Below are 19,497 nucleotides of genomic sequence, written 5' to 3' on the forward strand. Positions count from 1 at the left end.
TGCAGGTTAAAATGAAGTTGTCTCTTATAGGGAGGCTGCATCACTAAGCTGGAGCACTTCCTGGCTGACCACCTGCTCATCATTGGAGCTGTGGGGATCGGTGTGGCCTGTCTACAGGTATTCCTTTGCTCGTTCACATCTGTTTTTGATGTACTAATGCTAATAGTTTTAAAAGAGCTTTTTGGCCTGGAGGTTTTACAGGTACACATTATACAGATAAAGTGATATTACATTACACCAAAGTGATGTACATACATATACACACATTTATGGCCACTTATGAGGTTTTGTTAGCTTTGTGTGTGTGTGTGTGTGTGCTAATGCTAATGGATTTAAAAAGCATAAAGAGGGGCTCTTTTGATTTTATGTGGTTACACTGAAGAGGAAAAGTGGATTTTTTTTTTTAGACCCAGCCTGGTACAATGATAATGAATGTGTACTTTGTTATTTATAACTCTTATTATGAATCATGATCCTAAATTAAGCTTCTAGAGCAGTTCAGATCATGACAGCAAGGCCTGTTGATTTGGTTTGATGCTTTTAAATTCTTTTCAGAATAGATTGTTACATATGTCTGTGGGTCAGTGTGAAATGGGGGACTATTTTTGCCCTGGTCCTCCATTATGGACTTCCTATTACAGTGAGAGAGACAGAGCTCACAGCTAAGTGCAGGTTTAGGCCCCGTATACTCTTTGGGAGTGCTATTGATTTGTTTGCTGTGAATAAACTCCAGTGAAAGGTGATGCTCATTCAGATCCTGCATTGATCTCTTTCTGAGCTGCATTGAGAGATGCAGCCCTCATAACCAGATCTTTAGGTTGTAAATTTGCAGAGTCTGGGGAGGACATGGCAGCTTTGGTTCCCTTTAGTTCCTAACAGTAAGAAGAACTGAATAAGTTATATAAAACACACAAATTTTATTTTATGTTGTTGCTGTCTGAAAACAAGTCTCTCAATTTTTGTAGTTTTTATTTTTCTGCATCATTTGTGCAGAGCAGCTGCTCTTTACATTGTATGGAAATTTCATGATGAAGGCACCAATACAAATGCTCCATCATAAAATCTGTTACATTCATCTACGTTCAGAACAAGGACTGATTATCCTGCTAATCATTCTGATCGTGATAAATCTTTCATTAAAATGTAGAGACACCAGAAAGGCTTCTTTGTAGCAATGCGATAAAACCCATGCCTCAAACACAAGGTCTGTGGGCCAGATCAAGCTCACCACACAATCCTGTCTAGCCCACAAAAGTATTTTAATTTTCTATTAATATTGGCCCATTTCACTGTGCCCTGCACTACAGTCCCCAGCATGCACTGCAATGTAATGTGCACTGTCTCTCCTACCCCACCAAGAGGCTATGGGACACCTCAATTCTACACAATACTGCGCAATTCCACACCAGTCATATCACCAAATACAGTTCAGCTGCAGTTCAACCAATATAAACACCTAATGTCAGCTCAGCCTCTCAGAAACTGAGCCCAAGTCTTAAAGAACTTGCAAAAGAAGGATGCCAGGTGTCTAGTTCAAGCAAATGGGTAGGTTTTAAAACACAGAGCACCTGGGGACATTTACATTTTGAGTATTAGTTTTTGCAAATAAACAATAGGCAGTTCAGGTTATAGCGCAATATTAAATAAAAATGAAATAAAAGTATTTTTTCTATGGCCCACAGATTTAAAGAGAATTTTCAATGTGGCACTTTAACTGATTGAATTTGACACCCCTGCCATAAAAGAACCAATTCTGGTTCCACAAAGAACCGTTGATAGATAGTTCTTCAAAGAGCTGTTTTTGTAAATGAGTTGTGTGAATGTGAAGAAGAAACCCTTTAAAGAACATCCACATAGTGTAAAGATTAACTACCAGTTAAAGCTTCTTCCTAGAACCGCATGTCCAAGAGCCAAGAACTTTTTCTTTTTTTTAAGAGTATGGGTTGAGGAGGGCTACCTACTTATCAAGCTCTTTTCAGTCTGTTAGGTGTCTTAACATTATGCAGTTTCTAGGCCACCGCTGCTGCACACGTTTGTGTGAATAAGGATGTAGTAATTAGCCTGAGTATAACTTGCATGCCTAACTACACTTCCACTGTCCAGGTCCTTCAGTTCACAGCGAAAATAAATCACATGATCAAGTCACCGTGGAAACGTGGGGTTTGGCAGCTAATAGTGGGCTAAAAATAAAGCCTTCAGCGAATTAGTGAAATGATTTTACAGTAAAAAGCCTCCAAGTGGGCAAAAGCACCTCCCGAGAGAGTGCACTAATTAAATTGATGCTCTTCAGTGATCTGCCATTATTATGCTAATAAAACACAAGTACTGCTCCACCGAGGTCAAACGCATTCGGTGATTCATTTCAGTAAAACTGGGATAACAGGCATGCACAGGCTTTGCTAGTTAATCTTGGATGTTTAGGTTTATACTAAACATTATGGGTTTTTATGTCTACAGTTGTATTATTAATCTGTCAGTTTTCTGTGTAGATGTGTCTGTCTTGTTTAATCTCTGTGTGTTTTTGTATGTGTACAACATATTTTTCCTTTGTCTTTCTTGTAGGTTAAAGAATAAATTGTCATGAATGACTTCTTAGGAACAAAATTCATTTCCAGAAAAGTTGGGACAGTATGTGAAATGCTAATAATGAGTGTGTGTGTATATAATATATATATATATATATATATATATATATATAATATTTATTTCAGTTGATTTTTTTGCATTTTTTAGATTTGGTATAATTGGAAAATGTCAGTCACCTTTTACATTATGTGGTTATATAATGGACCAAAAGAAAAAATGGCCCATAATTATTCCATATATTCTATTCTAATATTCTATTGACGTGCATTAAAAGTAAAGTATGTTTTCCCCTTGTCCTGCAAGTTTATCATTTTGGAGATACAGTGTTTTGTTCTGACAGCAACAATATACACATACCTTAATGCAGTAGAACCAGACTTTTTTGCAAGTAGTTTTGGGCCATTTCTTTTGGTCCATTTAGCATGAAATAAACACACAATGTAAAGGGTGACAGACATTTTCATATTATATTAAAGACTAAAACATGCCAAAAAACACCAGTTTTGCTAGCAGATTTTTTTTTGCAATTCCTCTGTTATACAAGTCTTCAGCTATGCAACCATACAAGGTCTTCATTGATATTTTTGCCCTCCACGTGGGAGATGTGTCTCAATGGGAAAGAGGTCTGGACTGCAGTACCCACACACTCTGATTACACAGCAATGCTGTTGTCACACATGCAGAATGTATCTAGGCCCTGTCATATGGAAATGAACATGAATGCCCAAAAGATCTTGTCTAAAAAATCTTAAATTGCCCAGTCTCACCTTTTTTGGAACGTTTTTCATAGCAACAGTCAAGTTGATAATGTAAAACATTGTATATCTTGTTTTGTATTGTTTTTGATCAAGTACAGGTCAAAATAGATTTACAAATCACTGCCTTCTGTTTTTATTTGTATTACACATACTATCCCAACTTTTTTACAGCTGAGGAATATATTATGGTTGGTCTTAAAGTCTTCTAGATGTTGATATAACGTCTTAGTGTTGTCCAGTTTCTTGTTCTCATACTGTCTGTCTGTCTCTCTCTATCTGTGTCTGTGTGTTTATGTGGTGGTTGGGTTGTGTGTGTGTGTGTGTGTGTGTGTATGTGTGTGTAGTTAGCGGGAGCACTGCTGACTGCATGCTTTATTTATCTGCTTTATAAAGAAGAGGAAGAAGACTTCTCTGACGTTTGATTGACTAGTGCCACTATTTGGCTCCTGAACAGCCAAGAGGGGACAAGGTCTGCATTGTACGTGTGTGTGTGTGTGTGTGTGTGTGTGTGTGTGTGTGTGTGTGTGAGTGTGTGTGCGTGTGCAGTGCATGGTATTGCAGCATGTTGTAATCACGTCATCATGGCTGTGCTTTCAGAATGCAAATGCAGGAAAGCAGAATGCCTGCTTGCAAGCCATTAAGCTCAGGCAGTACACTGACCAATGTTGCATGGCTTTAACACACCTTAATGCAGTTGAAATCAGAGAACATATGTAGTGTTATAAGGAAACTTACTGTTTCTTGTTTGAAAACAACACCTAGTTTCATAGATGCTCCTAAAGTGTACTACTTCCCTGGTTTCTACTGGTCTCCACCCTCTCAGCATTTCAGAAAAATGTGCAGTCAGGAGTGGATGGCAAATATTTGGATGTAGGATGTAGTGTTTGATGAGAGTAAATATATGCACTTGCCGCAGATTAGCCCCACAAAATTAGCAAAACATACTTGTAATGCGGAGCAGTGATGAGATGGACGCATATGCGTGGAAAAACAAGATTTATTATGGGTAAATCCAAAATCAGGGTCGAGAAGGTTCATAGTCAAGGAGCCAACTCGAACAGATCGGGGAACAGACATAACAAACAGTGAAACAGATTAGAACACAGAAAACAATACATCCAACACAATCAAACAAAGACCAATGAAAACACGGGGCAAAAACAGGGCTTAAATAGTTCAAGGATGGCAAGGGACAGGTGGAAGACTGGTGGAAACAATCAGGGGCGGAGTGACAAAACAAGGGGGCTGGACTGGGAATATAAACACAACAAATGCACGTGGAAGATCAAAACAACATGAGCACATGGACAGGACTGGGAGGGGCCAATCATAACAATACTCCATAGTCCCCAGATTAAACCCTAAATAATGGAAAGTGACATTTCTCATGCAGGTTTCTTTAAAAAACTGAAAGTGAGTCTATTGAAAAGAATGGATAAATAATATCCAATAAATACTGAACAATTCATGGTTATAATTAGCTTGAGGCTTTTGTGTGATTTTCTGATAAATATATGTTTCTATTTTTTTCCTGAGGCTGAAAAAGAATGACGGCTACTTAGTGGCTGTTTTAAATGAAGGATGGACTTTGACTTTTGCAAAGTGCTGTGTATGAAATACAAGACCAACTGTCCTCAGTTACATCAGATTGGTGCTGCAGATGTAGCAAAATAGTATTGCGGCAGAGAAAACCTGGTTTTCCAAGCAAAAGGAATTTTTTTTTAGACAGTATATGGTTATAGTAGAGAAATCACTTGCTAATGAGCATGTATATGAATATGCATGTACCTCAAAAAATCTATTTTAATGTTAATTACCTCTTTTAGCCCTACAGTTTGATACTGTAACAGCACCTTCTAGGTATCTAATGTTCTGTTGTGCAGTGCAACCTGTGAAAAATGATGCAGGTCAGATGATGGTCCCATATATCCCATTTATGTCTGTAAATTATATAGTGTTGTCTCACCTTTAAATCTTTCACTTCTGTCCCGTGAGGCATAGCCTGATGAATTTTCAGCCAATTTATAGTTCTGTCTCATATGTCTGCTCTTCTGTTTCCTTCGAAAAGCCCTGACTCAAGGCTGAGACTCAGGAGTTCTTTGACAGATATGTTCTTGAAGGCCCCTCTGATTTAATGCACACCGCTTTTTTCACTAAAAGAAACACCTTATTCAGAAATGCATGGCTTGCAAGGACATGACAGCATTTAAGTCACTAGCCTCTGCTGGCTTTCATTCATTATTTGCCACCTTAGCTTCTGTGGGTGAAGTAAGGCCAGTAATTTTCCTCTTCAGTCTGTAAAATGGAGAAAAGAAGGAGTCACATGACTGACCAAAGCCTCTTTGACTCACAGACAGGAGAGGAGATCTTGTTTATTGTTCTAGATCTGGGATCTGAGCTCTGACAGTTCCTTCACTAACTGTTTCCAGGAGTGCCTTGTTCTTCTGGCCAACTGTTTGTGGATAAAGACATAATGCACTGAGTTCCCAGTTTACCTTCTACCTACAGTCATTGGCCAGTTTATCACAAGCACTTACCATACAGGCACACTTTGCTGTACACTACAGGCAGTTATTTAAGCAGATAGTTCTACAATTTCACATTTTATGCACGTTGACAGTTCTGGCAGTTCTATATTTTTATCGGCTGGCTTGAGGCAAATGTAAACAAAAGAACTAAACCTCTGGTGCAATAACACCTTTAAAGGTGTTTATTTAACAACTTTATTTTGTTTGTTTACTTGAGCTCGAGCTTGATGGATGGACCCCTAAGGCTTGTACTTTAATATTCAAATACAATGAATAAAAAAGACACATTTTAATCACAATTATTTATATGTCAGTTAATCATCAGCTACAATTTTATGATCACAAAAGACCAGCTATCTGTTACTGGACAATTTGTCAACCCTCACAATGCAAGGCAAAATTTTGAGCAAAACACTTTAAATTGGTCATTTTAAATCATTTTTTTTCTGAAAGGATGTGTTGTCTATCTTTTCTTTATAGTTAAAAGTGTATTTGATTTGTCAGCAGTGTAACATACAGGTAGTGGGGATAATTCCTATTTGAAAGATTAAAAGAAATAACTTGAAATTTATTTTGGTCCATTTCCACTTGTTGACAGTGTAGGACCACTACTGAACAGATATTATTTTGAGTTGTACCATTTTCAGCACTGCAGAGTTGCGCTAGTGTATGTTTTTCAGACAGTTTCAACTTAATTATCAACTAAATGAACTATAGCCTGTAACTCTACACATACAGGTTTACTAATGAGGTACATGTCATTCTTTGGCCTAGTTCCTGGCCACAGCCACTGTTGGCCTGATGTTTTTGAACTTTACCTGTGCCAGGTGTTTATAAACTTGAAGAAATCCTGCTGTGCCTGACACACTCATATCAGTTTGACATCCAGTTGTATACTGCTAACTTGTCTTCATCACTGCTGTGCTAAAAATGGTCCAAGTCCTTGATAATATGTGGCCAGTGGTGGTCCCTGTCACTGATGGACGTGATAGAGAGTGGCTGAAACATTGTGCAGCAACAGATAGATGCTTTATGCTTGTGACATTATACATATAGGCTTTGCCTAGCACTGTGCGGCGTAGAGCATATATAGAGTATATTTCTGTCTGGATTTCAGTGGGTTTGTTTCCAGATTTCTCCTCTTTCTGGTCTGTTCTATGTCTGTGTTTTCCAGGTAGGAGGGAGCTCCATCATTTTTATAGAAATGATCGCCCACTAAATACTCCCCCGGGACGCAGCTACAGCCTGCACGAAGCCTGCCCGGCTCTCAAAAAAGCCCAAGTTACTTTTCTCTCCCTCTCTGTGATATAGATACAGACCTTTTAGAAACCATTGACAGTTCTTTTGGTCTGTCTTTTGCTCTAAACTTTTTCTAAGTGTCGCTCTGTTTATGTGCCTATTGAGCCTTTTGATATTTTGCTATAAGGCTCATAGAGCTAGGGTGCATTTCTGCTGTTTTTAGGGAAAAGTCACTGTTTTTCTTTTCTGATGAACTGTGCAAGTGTCCTAACATCTTCCAGCTTCTTCTGTGCCAATCTTAAGACTGCGTTTGTGGATCTGTCCACAAGCACTCTGAGAATGCTACAAAAAGAGCTGTGGTTTAAAGTCTGTAAATTAATGTTTACACCTAGATTATTTATCTTCTTAACAGATCCACAAGCGCTTACACGCACATACACATGCACACATACTCGCAGACACAGACTCCCACACACGCTAATTGACCCAATTACAACACTACTGCCATAACGGCTGCTTTACGCCTCGGTTCCCATAGTAACCGTATGCTGCTCAGTCTCCTCATCACAAGCTTCCATCAGGAGAGCTTCTGTAACTGCAGACATGCACATGTAACCAGTTTGTACTGTTTAAGGACTACCACTCTTTTGCTTTTGAGATGCACAGCTAACATCAAGCATTTTTGATTTTTTTTTTAGCATTACTCATTGTTTTTCCATAAAAAATGTTTGCTGAACTGAATCGGTTTGTTGTGGTTGCTGTTCTGTTTTCACATTTTTCCCCCTATTTAAGTTTTTGTACGCCCTAAACCTTTCATCCAGCCACTTACCTCAAGTTCTCCATAGGCCCATAGATGAATACACATCATATGTCATGGTATTTGTATATGTATTTCACAGAATGACGTCAATGAAGTTGTACTATTTTAATGTGATGCACACAGGCAGTTTTCAAAATTCTCTACTTGTAAGATTCACCTATGGGCTTCTGTGATAAGTGTGGTTGTTATTAACCCCTTTAACTCCAAGCAGTTTCATCTGGATAATTTAGTTAGTTATTGAATAATGAGTGCTACGATTAAAGGAATGGGTCAATAAATTATTACACAATTTCCCTCTTACCCCAGATGTAGCTGATTAGCAAGACATGTTTATTTTAGCATTGCCGTTATGATTAACATTACTAACCAGTCAATAGTCACCCAGATGTTTTCTGTAAATACATACCAAAACTTTTCTTAACCTGTTCAAACCGCATCCAGTCAGGCAGACTTGCCATCCCAGTTTAAAAAACGGAACTATAAAAAGGAATAAAATTTCACTGTACGCTATTTTCTATAGGGTAGCAGATGGTATCTATAGGCAGCAGACAGCCACTTTAGTCATGTGTCCCAAATTCTGACTCTTTGCGTGCATGCATGTCATGTAGGCATATGGACATTACGGAGTACATTCACCATCTCTGTTGTTTCTACTTATGTGCTGTCTAGTCTTAGAAACAACAGGAATCACAAACATGTTCCACATGAAGGGGAGTTGTGTAAATTGAATTTAGCTTCATTGTGAATCTTTGTTTCTAAACCACACCAAAAAGTCAGCGTAACCTTTATAAAGACCTGGATGTGATTTGAGAGAGTTGAGAAGAGCTTTGAGGATGTATTCACACGGAGAAGATTTGGGTGACTATTGACTTTCAGTGTTTATTAGCAACACTGCCTTGTAGCTTAAACACTAAACTAAAGAAGCAAAATTTGGACCCCAGACATGTCTAATCAACTACATGTGAGGAAAGTGGAAAATTGGGCATTTTGCTAAATCATTTTTTTCAATCAGATTTTTTTTCACATTAAGAATAATTGTTCAGCTACTAATTATTCCATAACTAGGACTAGCATGAAACTGTTTTTTTTAATTTGTGTAGTTATGAAAGTTTGAAGTATGGGCCCACACACCAGCCCTTAAGATTTAAGGGGTTAATTTGTAGTTTTACTTTTAAGTAAACTTTTTTTAATACTTTCTATAAGCATATGCAATGTTTCACTGTGTATGTGTTTTTTTCAGATATGTGGGATGGTGTTTACCTGCTGCCTGCACAGACAGATAAAGCTAGACCCGTACTGAGCGATCCGCACGACGGTTACGGGTCACCCCAACTGCCTGCTGCCAGCCTGCACAGCCTTTCCTTTTTCTTTTCAATGCCTAAACTGCATGAATGTGCCCTCTGCTCCAGAACAGACTGAAATGGCGAGATCCTCTCCCTTCTTTTAACACCTTGGCTTTCTATTTCAGTCTGGTGGGTGAAGACACATCATGAAAATGTTTATGGCCAACTTTTTATAATGTGGGAGTCTCAGCAAGGATGTAGCGGAACTAACCGATTTACACATGAAGGAGGCTTTCTAGTCTCGATTTGGCCCAAATTAATTTTCAAAAAAATATGAAGTCTATTTTTATTCAGTGGCTCTGTAAGCTATACTATGGATGCTTATTTAACTCTGTGTCTATGTTGGTAGCAGTTTTAAGACATGTAATCTTTATGCTACTAGATGTCAACTGGGCACAAGAACTGGACCAATGTAGTATATCTGTTAGAAAAATTCACTGTGGTATTTTCTTAAAAAAAAAAAAAGTAATAGACATACTTTTTAAAATGTATTCAAGTATTTTCACATCAGTAGTTTCACAAGAAACTTGTAATAATCTCTCTAAATGTGGTTTTGTTGTAAGGGAAGCAGCTGTGTACAGTGCACACTCACATTTTCCACTGAGAAACGACTACTGAGATACTGCAAGAGCAGCTTCTGTCCCATAATGCATTTCAAAAACACCCTGGATTCAGACAAAAGTGCCCTAATATGTGTCTGCAGAGCACTACTCACTGATTAATGAGTCAGTTTGGCAAAAAAGTGTAATATAGCTATACCTTTTACTCCAAATGTTTGTTGGCAAAAACAAGATGTTTGCTTCTTTAGTTTTTCTCTAGGGCTGTAAAGCTAATGTACCTAACAAGTAATGCAAACTTGGCAATTTAGCAGCTCATCACTTCACAACCATGCAAACTACATCCCTAACTTATCTCACCTGTCTCAAGCTGTGCCATGTTAAGTAATCTCAAACAGACTTGCTGATGTTCTTTCTGACACTGTATGACATGCTGTTATCTCCAGTAATGGACAACGTGCACCATAGCTAAAACCTGCAGTCGCAGATATCTTGAAGCCTGAAGGCTGTCCATTCATTTTTATAGACAACAGTATGTCATACAGTGACAGAAACCACATATGTGAGTCATTTTGAAATTACTCAAAAACTCAATGCTGCTTGAGGCAACAATGTGATGTAGACTTGTAGTTTGTATGATGCTGATTGATGGGATGTCATTCATTTCAGAATCAAACTTCAACACACTGAGACCCCATTTACATCTGGTCGTTAACTATAGCATATCATTATGAAAACCCTTTGGTGATACTCAGTAAAACTAATCTTTGCCCTGTAAAACATGAATTATGACCACTGTCTGTATGACTACTGTTTAAATGTTATGTGTTTACTAACTCTGGAGCCTGAAGCTTTTGATCAAAGAAAATATAGCCAGTCATTTTAAAGCAGTGGGTTCATTTTGCCTGGCAGTGGTCACTCAGTTGGCCAAGGGTGTTTTCTCCAGCTTAAGGCAGCTACACTGAATCTGATGGAAAGTTTGCGATACCTAGCACATTGGTGCAGCACAAATAGAGACAGATAGTGAGATTCTAGTCGTAAATATGATTTATTGACTGGCATTCATTTTTTGACCCACTGACTGGTTTTTACAGACATGCTTCAAACAAAAACTTAAATATTTAGCTGAATATATATTTATATATATATATATTTTGAAGTAAGGTATATCAATTCTTCCTGCTGGTGGTATCCTCTAGGGTGGTGCCCCAGCACCCATAATGTAGAAAATGTCCCACCTCTTAAGTTAAATTTAGTAGCTTTGAACGGCCCAAGCTAAGAAAACAAAGAGCTCGTTTGGTTCATTCACTGTCTTGCTACAATGCATAGCATTTTAATGCACGTTGTCCATAACCGCCATGACTACAGGGGGCTGATTTCTCTTATTTGGTGTAGAGCAAAGTTAAGAAAGTGAATAATGGCATGCAACATTGTGATCTTTTGAACAGAGCTGGAACAGGAACAGCACAGGTGATTGCTTATTGTATATGAGCTGATTTGTATATTACACACCATAATTGAATTCCTGTCTGACTAACCAGAGGTTCACATGGTGTAAACTAATTTTAGAGTGAGAGAAAAATTTACTGTAATTGTAAATTAGACTTTTTGTCAATCACTGGCTATAATGAATGAATTCATTCTAATGAGTACTGTTCTATAGACACATCACAGAACTCCCACTTTCAGTCTCATTTCATGCTTTGGCATCATCACAAGGTACCATGCCGATCTTTAAAATCTGTGTCCTGATCCTGGTTCTTACTGGCTTTCTCATGTCTTGTTCTATGGTTTTGTGCAGTGTATGTTCTGTTGGTACACCTTTATTATGTTCTAATTACCTTTATGTTCTAATTATGTTCTAATTCACATCTCTCAGTCATGTCAATTGAATCCACGCTGTGCTATGTTGATGCATTAACCTGCAGAGTACACTTTCCTTATCTGTCAGAGAGGCCTTTAATAGACCACTGCTGTCGATATTATTAGGCCTGTTACAGCTACAAAGGCGCGGAGGTGTTAAAGATGCGAGATCTTCGTACTGTAGGTGTTAAACTCCTTCCATTTAGATTGAATTGTTGAATTCTTGTATAAAATCCTGATAAGGAGAAAATATGCACCATGGCCAGAGATTAAATGCAAATATTTTCTGCCAGCTCATCCTGAGGTTACCACAGCAACCCAGTCCAACTGAAACTCATTCTCAATGCCACTTTTGCCTTCTGCTGTAAGCAGATGAATTTTCGGGCTATTACATTTAATTTGGCCTGTATGCACTGCGTTTTTATGTTCTACATGTAACTGAAGCATGCTTGGACAACCAGACCTCTGTAGTATTGGGTATACTGTGTAATCTGATATAAATGGTAGCATTAATTACAGTTTAAGATGTAGATCTGCACTTCATCTCATTTATAATTCATGACTGGGTGCATAGAGTATTTCAGTTGGGTACTAGCATATGCATTATATGACATGCATTTTTTATTTTTTTTCTCCGTCTGAATGCGTGCTACATCTGTTGCCTAAATGCCTTAAGACATGTGTGCTTGTTTGGAAGGGAATAGTAGACCTGCTTTATGCAGATGCTGCAAACGCATGTGCTATATTGAATATATATATATATATATGCATTTTTGATACTGGAAGTAAAATGTATGTTTTGGGTAAATATAAGGAATACCTAAGTACTGTGTGACTTTCATTTAGTCTCATTCCTGTAGACTAAAGGGGTGTAGGCACACTTTGGCCAACAGGGGGAGACAAACACAAATTGATTACCAGCTTCTAGGGTCAAAAGGTGCATTGATTTAAATGCATGCATGTTTGTTCATACAAGACAATAGGGAAAAACATATAATAATATTAAAGGGAAATTCCACCAATTTCTCTGAATTTCTGCATAGTTCAGTCACTGAGATGTGAAAAAGTCAATCTGAGTGGTTTGATGTGAAATGGTGCATTGTAGTAAAACATGCCTACTTAGAATTGTTCAAAGGTAGTTTAAAACTACTGAATTATTGTGAATATCTTGCCTGATGCATTGCAGGGGATAGTTTTGAGATTGTTGGCCTAAAATGTGTGTGTGTGTGTGTGTGCGCGCAGCTGTGTTTTTAAAGCCTTGAATTTGTTTATAATGGTAGAGATAGGAATCAGACATCACAGTGTTTACAGCACAAACATAGGCATTTTATTTACCATCAACAACAAACAGTACACCTACTGATATGTTCTGAGTTCATAGCAAAACAATAGTAATATTCTTTTATGTTAGAATGCTCTTCATATACCTCTCCACTATGAAAGGCTTTAAAGAAGCGCATACATGTTAGGCCAAATCTCAAAACTGTCATAAGTGTCCCAGGCATCAGGCAGCGGATTCATTATTGTTACATGTAATAGTTTTAAACTCTTCAGACGTCTGGTTCCTATAACCACCACAATTCTGAACAATTCTGAGTTGATATGTTTCCCTAGAATGGAGCTTTTCACGTCAAACCATCCTGAATTACTTTATTTACATCTAAATCATTATGCAGAACCTTTTAACTCCCATTCACGTGTATATAGTGTAATACGTGTAATAGTTTGTGGTTTTGAATATGGTTGGTGTCACATTGTAGGCCTTTTCCTAGAAACATGCTTTCAGTGGACTGGGAGAAACTGAAATGGAGCTAAAACACTTTCTACAGAGTGAGTATTAGAGGAGACTGTTTAAGAGAGCTGTACTGCACGTGTGGGGGGATTGGAGAGTGATTCACACACATGTGGGTGGATGCAGCAAACTGTCTCTCCTGCTCAACCACATTTGTAGAGCAGGTCATTGCGTTTACATGGCCTGCATAAAAAAATAACTGTCAGGGTGTGGAGCCCCTGCAGAATTTCACTGGTGAGTGAAAGCAGATGAGAAAGTGCCTACTTTATGCAGAGACGGGAAAAGTATGTACTGCAAGTCTAAATATTTAGATGCAAACTGAGTTTTGACACTGAATGTATTAGACTTAAGTACAACCCCTGCAAAATTATTTACAGGCCTTTAGTATACAAAGACAATTTCAGCATTCTGCACCCAGAAATATGTTTGCATGTATTATACACTGCTCAAAAAAAATAAAGGGAACACTTAAACAACACAATATAACTCCAAGTACATCAAACCTCTGTGAAATCAAACTGTCCTCTTAGGAAGCAACACTGATTGACAATCAATTTCACAGCTGTTGTGCAAATGGAAAAGACAACAGGTGGAAATTATTGGCAATTAGCAAGACACACTCAATAAAGGAGTAGTTCTGCAGGTGGGGACCACAGACCACTTCTCAGTACCTTTCTGCTTTCTGGCTGATGTTTTGGTCACTTTTGAATGTTGGTGGTGCTTTCACACTCGTGGTAGCATGAGACGGACTCTACAACCCACACAAGTGGCTCAGGTAGTGCAGCTCATCCAGGATGGCACATCAAAGCGAGCTGTGGCAAGAAGGTTTGTTGTGTCTGTCAGTGTAGTGTCCAGAGGCTGGAGGCGCTACCAGGAGACAGGCCAGTACACCAGGAGACGTGGAGGAGGCCGTAGGAGGGCAACAACCCAGCAGCAGGACCGCTACCTCCACCTTTGTGCAAGGAGGAACAGGAGGAGCACTGCCAGAGCCCCGCAAAATGACCTCCAGCAGGCCACAAATGTGCATGTATCTGCACAAACGGTTAGAAACCGACTCCATGAGGATGGTATGAGGGGCTGATGTCCACAGATGGGGGTTGTGCTCACAGCCCAACACCATGCAGGACGTTTCGCAAATTCGCCACTGGCACCCTGTGCTCTTTACAGATGAAAGCAGGTTCACACTGAGCACATGTGACAGACGTGACAGAGTCTGGAGACGTCCTTCAGCATGAACGGTTTGGCAGTGGGTCAGTAATGGTGTGGGGTGGCATTTCTTTATGTGCTCGCCAGAGGTAGCCTGACTGCCATTAGGTACCGAGATGAAATCCTCAAACCCCTTGTGAGACCATATGCTGGTGCGGTTGGCCCTGGGTTCCTCCTAATGCAGGACAATGCTATACCTCATGCGGCTGGAGTGTGTCAGCAGTTTTTGCAAGATGAAGGCATTGAAGCTATGGACTGGCCCACCCGTTCCCCAGACCTGAATACGATTGAGCACATCTGGGACATCATGTCTCGCTCCATCCACCAACGCCACGTTGCACCACAGACTGTCCAGGAGTTGGCGGATGCATTAGTCCAGGTCTGGGAGGAGATCCCTCAGGAGACCATCCGCCACCTCATCAGGAGCATGCCCAGGCTTTGTAGGGAGGTCATACAGGCACGTGTGGCCACACACAATACTGAGCCTCATTTTGACTTGTTTTAAGGACATTACATCAAAGTTGGATCAGCCTGTCGTGTGTTTTTCCACTTTAATTTTGTGTGTTACTCCAAATCCAGGCCTGCATTGGTTAATAAATTTGAATTCCATTGATGATTTTTGTGTGATTTTGTTGTCAGCACATTCAACTTTGTACAGAACAAAGTATTCAATGAAAATATTTCATTCATTCAGATCTAGGATGTGTTATTTGACTGTTCCCTTTATGTTCTTGAGCAGCGTATATAATTGTATGCAAAAGTTTGAACACCCCTGAACAAATGACATGAGTGAAAAATAGTTAATACGTCATCTACAGAGAACACACTTAAATATGCCATTTAACATATTAGAAAAAATAAAAATATAAAATGTGCCATAACTTTTGCACAGGCCACATAGTTTATTCATTTTCAAATATGTTACAATCAGAGCGTTAGTCATCCCCAAAGTGGCTCAATGATGCTGCAGTCTGGGGTAGGTGAGGGTCACTCCAGAACCTTCACTTTACTGCAGCCAGTGAAAGGCCTGCTGTGGAAACTCCAAGTGAGCCCCATGCATAGCATCCAGGCTGATATGTGCTAATTTTCCTCCAAGATTTATTGATAAGCTGCTGCATTCATCTAACTATCAGTTTGAACCAAATTTCTTCACACATCATCAAAAAAGTAGAGATCTACCTCAAGTGTCATGACAGCCATGACGCCAATGCGTGTTTATCTTTTTGGGTTTTGTGACCATAAAGTTTGGTTTTTGACTCATCACTCCTGTTTACTCCCAGAAATCTTGAGGTTTCTCTAGATGTTTGGCAAATTGCAAGTGGGCTGTTTTGTGGTGTGTCTTTTTTGTGGCAACTCACAACTACCATGAAGCCCATTTCCCAAGTATCTACTTATTGCACGCTCTAAAACAGCCGCACTGCTTTTTTTCAGAGAGGCATGTATTTTAGTAGAAGTTTATATGGGGTTTTTTCAGCATTTTACACAATTTTCCATCTGGTTGTCTCAATCATTTTTGGTCGACCTGCCCTTGGATTGAATCTACAGAAAGATTAGTTTTTCACTTCTTTAAACAGTGCTAATTGGCATTTTCACATCTTTTTTATAATCATTATCTAATTAATAGTGTTAAATAAGTTTTTTCTCACAGGTCCTTTGAGAGTTCTTATGTTTTCTCCATATTTTAGCATCCAGCAAATTCAGTGCAGACTAACTAAGAAACACACTGAGTATTTATACACATACCCTGACTACAAGGCACAGTTGCAGATTCTTAACCTTTACTGTGATCTGAATTGGATTAAAGTGTGTATTAATAGGCCTGACATAAAACATACAGTGGTATGTAAATTTCTAACAAGGGTATGTCATTGTTTGACTCTTACTATATTTGTCAGTTATTATTATTTGATATACAATATAATACATGTACATGTCTCTGATGATATATATTGCACTGAGAAAAGCTATTTAAGTGGGTAGGAAGTGCTTATTTGCTCACAAAAACACAAATATTTGAATATTTTACGATAGGTTCATATAATGTAAGTAAAAGGCAGCTGATGTTTCAAAATATGAAAACTGAAAAAAAAGTAACAAAAAAAAAGCAATGTATTTTGCATCAATACATTGCTGCCTGAATATCAGACCCCAAGGAACCAGAAAGTGTGAGTGAGCAGGCTCCTTTGACGTGGACCTTGGGACCCCTGACCCCACTTTTTCAGACTGCATTATTCTCTGCAGTAAATGTGCTGGACAGATTTAGGATGGGGATCAAAGCGTGGAGGAGATTGTCTTTGAGGTAGCAAAAGCTTTGCATGTCAGAAGGCCCGGAGGCACGGCCCATCATCACAGCTCCGTAAATCTGCCCCTGTATTACTGTCGGCTTGTGGACATGTGTCAGAACCATGCAGGCCCACTGAGAGATCAAGTGCGCCAGATGTTGGTTTTGCAGTCAGGCTTTTTCAAGATGTCCACCAAAGTTTTAGTGTGTTCTCAAGTGAAACAAAGTATGGAGCATTTGCCCTGAAGAAGCCCTGGATTAGTTTGTTTAAGTAGATTAACTCATGCAAAACAGCATATTTTGCCACAATATATTAAAATGACTATTACTTTTTTCAATATTTCCAGACCTCACCTAGTGGCCAAAGACTTTTCTCCCTGTGTTACCATCAGTATGCAGACATGTATCTGAACCATGCAGGCCTACAGAGAATTCAGGTCCACCAGATGTTGACTTTCCAAATTGGAACTTGTCTTTTCCAGCCCAACATTAAGACTGCTCTGTAGTGAGCCCAAAGGCAGAGCATTGTGTAGAAGCATTGGATTAGTTGGCTTATTTAGATTAAGTCATTTAATGCAGCAGATTTTGTCAGAGTGTATTAAAATGACCATTACTCCAGCAAGAAAACCGAGGCAGGGAATTGAGGGGTCCTTTTCTTTCCCATTTTGTTTACTTCTACATCATTTCTACAAAGGCACTGAACTGTGTAAGTCTAAATGTGCATCAATGCAGCTCTTGGTCAACAGCATTTTGTATTCCATTTTCAATTTTTATTCTTTTTTTATTCTTGTTTATTTCCAGTGGTTGCCTCTATGAGGAATATGTGATCAAATAAATCCAAAAGGTTTGTACGCTTGTCAAATGTATCTTCTGTAATCAAGAGTATGTCTGGCTTTGCTTCTGTCTACTCTTATGGGAAGATGTTACATTAGATGTTGGAACATTTTAGGGTTTGATAGCATTCAGCCACAGCATTAGTGAGATCAGGTGCTGATGACTGATGATTAGTTCTGGATCACAAATGTCACTCCAGCTCATCCCAAAGGTGGAACTGTTTTGGAGCTTTATCACTCCAGAGAATGCAGATCAAATGCTCCACAGCACAAAGTTGAGGAGACTTAAGCCCCTCCAGCAGGACGCTTGACATGGTTCATGGTGACCATCGACCTCTGAAGTCATGTTTCATCCGGTATTCGGCATCATGCCCGTATCAAGAACTCTGGGTTTAAGCAGGATTTCTCTACGACAGAAATGAATGGTTTTTTGGAAAATTGCTGCTGTCGTCTTCTTTGGCAAACTAAAATTCCAAATTTCCAAAGGCAGTATTTTTACTTTACAGAGATCTTTCCACTGAACATGATTCACTCATTAGACAGGGTGTCTTGATACTTTTAAACGCATAGTTTGTAATAAATAGCACTGAATTGTAATGAAACAGAAGCCCAGTGACAGAACTAACTGACACTTCAGATAATGAGACAGCTTACAGTGGAGAGCTCACACTGCTACATTCTCTGCTGATTCAGTTAGGGGTGTATGTGCCTGGATGGCTTCAGATAGCTGATTTTCACTTAAGCAAACCCACTGATCCAGGGATATCTTGTGTTTGTCAAGCACTAACATGCTTCAGCTACTGTAGTAAGCTTAAAAGATTTATCGATTGATTCATTGGTTCATTTGTCCAGTTAATGCTTGGCTAGAACAAAAAGTGCATTCTCTCTAGTTGAACTCTATTGATTTTAAGTGTTTGCAGTTCTTCATACTGTAGGGTTGTGTACTTTCATGTCCACGTCTCCTGTAGGCCCTGTGCACTCATGTTGAAATACGGACTGCAGCATAGCATTTTAATGGGACTGAGGTTGGAACTCTGACTTGATCATTCTAACATACACTGAGTCCAAAATTTCCAAACAGCCCTTCTTTAAGGTCACCCATAGTTGACACAGGTGTTTAGTTGCACACAGAATGATGATGCCACACATGAGGTCATCACATTACCATACCAAGCATTGGATAGAGGGATTTAAAGACCCTGTGTAGTAGTAGTAGTACTATGTTCTCTAGAGTTGAAATTCCATTTAATAACTTTGGGGTAAGTTGGAGTGGCATGTGTGAACCATAACTAATCATTGGATATCAGTACCTGACCTGGTTAATGCTCTTGTGGCCGGATGCAATCAAATCTTCATATCCTCACAACAATGTGCCAGCATCTAGTGTAAGTGGGCGCACACACACACACACACACACACACACACACACACATAATATATATATATATATATATATATATATATATACCCTGATCAAAAGATCAATGACAGCCTGAAGTCTTTTGTCGTAGTTGTGGATTAGGCTCTTTATTTTCTCAGTTGGTAAAGCTGCCCGTTCTTCTTGGCAAAAAGCCTCCAGTTCCTGTAAATTCCTGGGCTGTCTTGCATGAACTGCGTGCTTGAGATCTCCCCAGAGTGGCTCAATGATATTGAGGTCAGGAGACTGAGATGGCCTCTCCAGAACCTTCACT

General features: G+C 39.1%; 1 protein-coding gene across 7 annotated transcripts in view; it reads left to right on the top strand.

The window, feature by feature from the left end:
* Positions 1-12,518, top strand: part of tspan11 (tetraspanin 11) — a 32,460-nt gene extending 19,942 nt beyond the window's left edge. Inside the window, exons 7-9 of one of the 7 annotated variants that reach the window (XR_005130789.1) lie at positions 31-117; positions 3,689-3,822; positions 9,172-12,518. Coding sequence is in view for 4 of the 7 variants with exons in the window: in XM_017712215.2 (XP_017567704.1) it covers positions 31-117; positions 3,689-3,766 (165 nt within the window). In the remaining 3 variants the exon portion in view is untranslated. Of the gene's footprint in view, positions 1-30; positions 118-3,688; positions 3,823-7,046; positions 7,149-9,171 lie in introns of those variants that run through there. The other 6 variants (XR_005130792.1, XR_001858486.2, XM_017712215.2 and 3 more) reach the window with 6 other exon arrangements.
* The last annotated feature ends 6,979 nt before the right edge of the window (positions 12,519-19,497 follow it).

The sequence above is a fragment of the Pygocentrus nattereri genome, chromosome 1 (genome assembly GCF_015220715.1).
Source record: "Pygocentrus nattereri isolate fPygNat1 chromosome 1, fPygNat1.pri, whole genome shotgun sequence".
Lineage (NCBI taxonomy): Eukaryota > Metazoa > Chordata > Actinopteri > Characiformes > Serrasalmidae > Pygocentrus > Pygocentrus nattereri.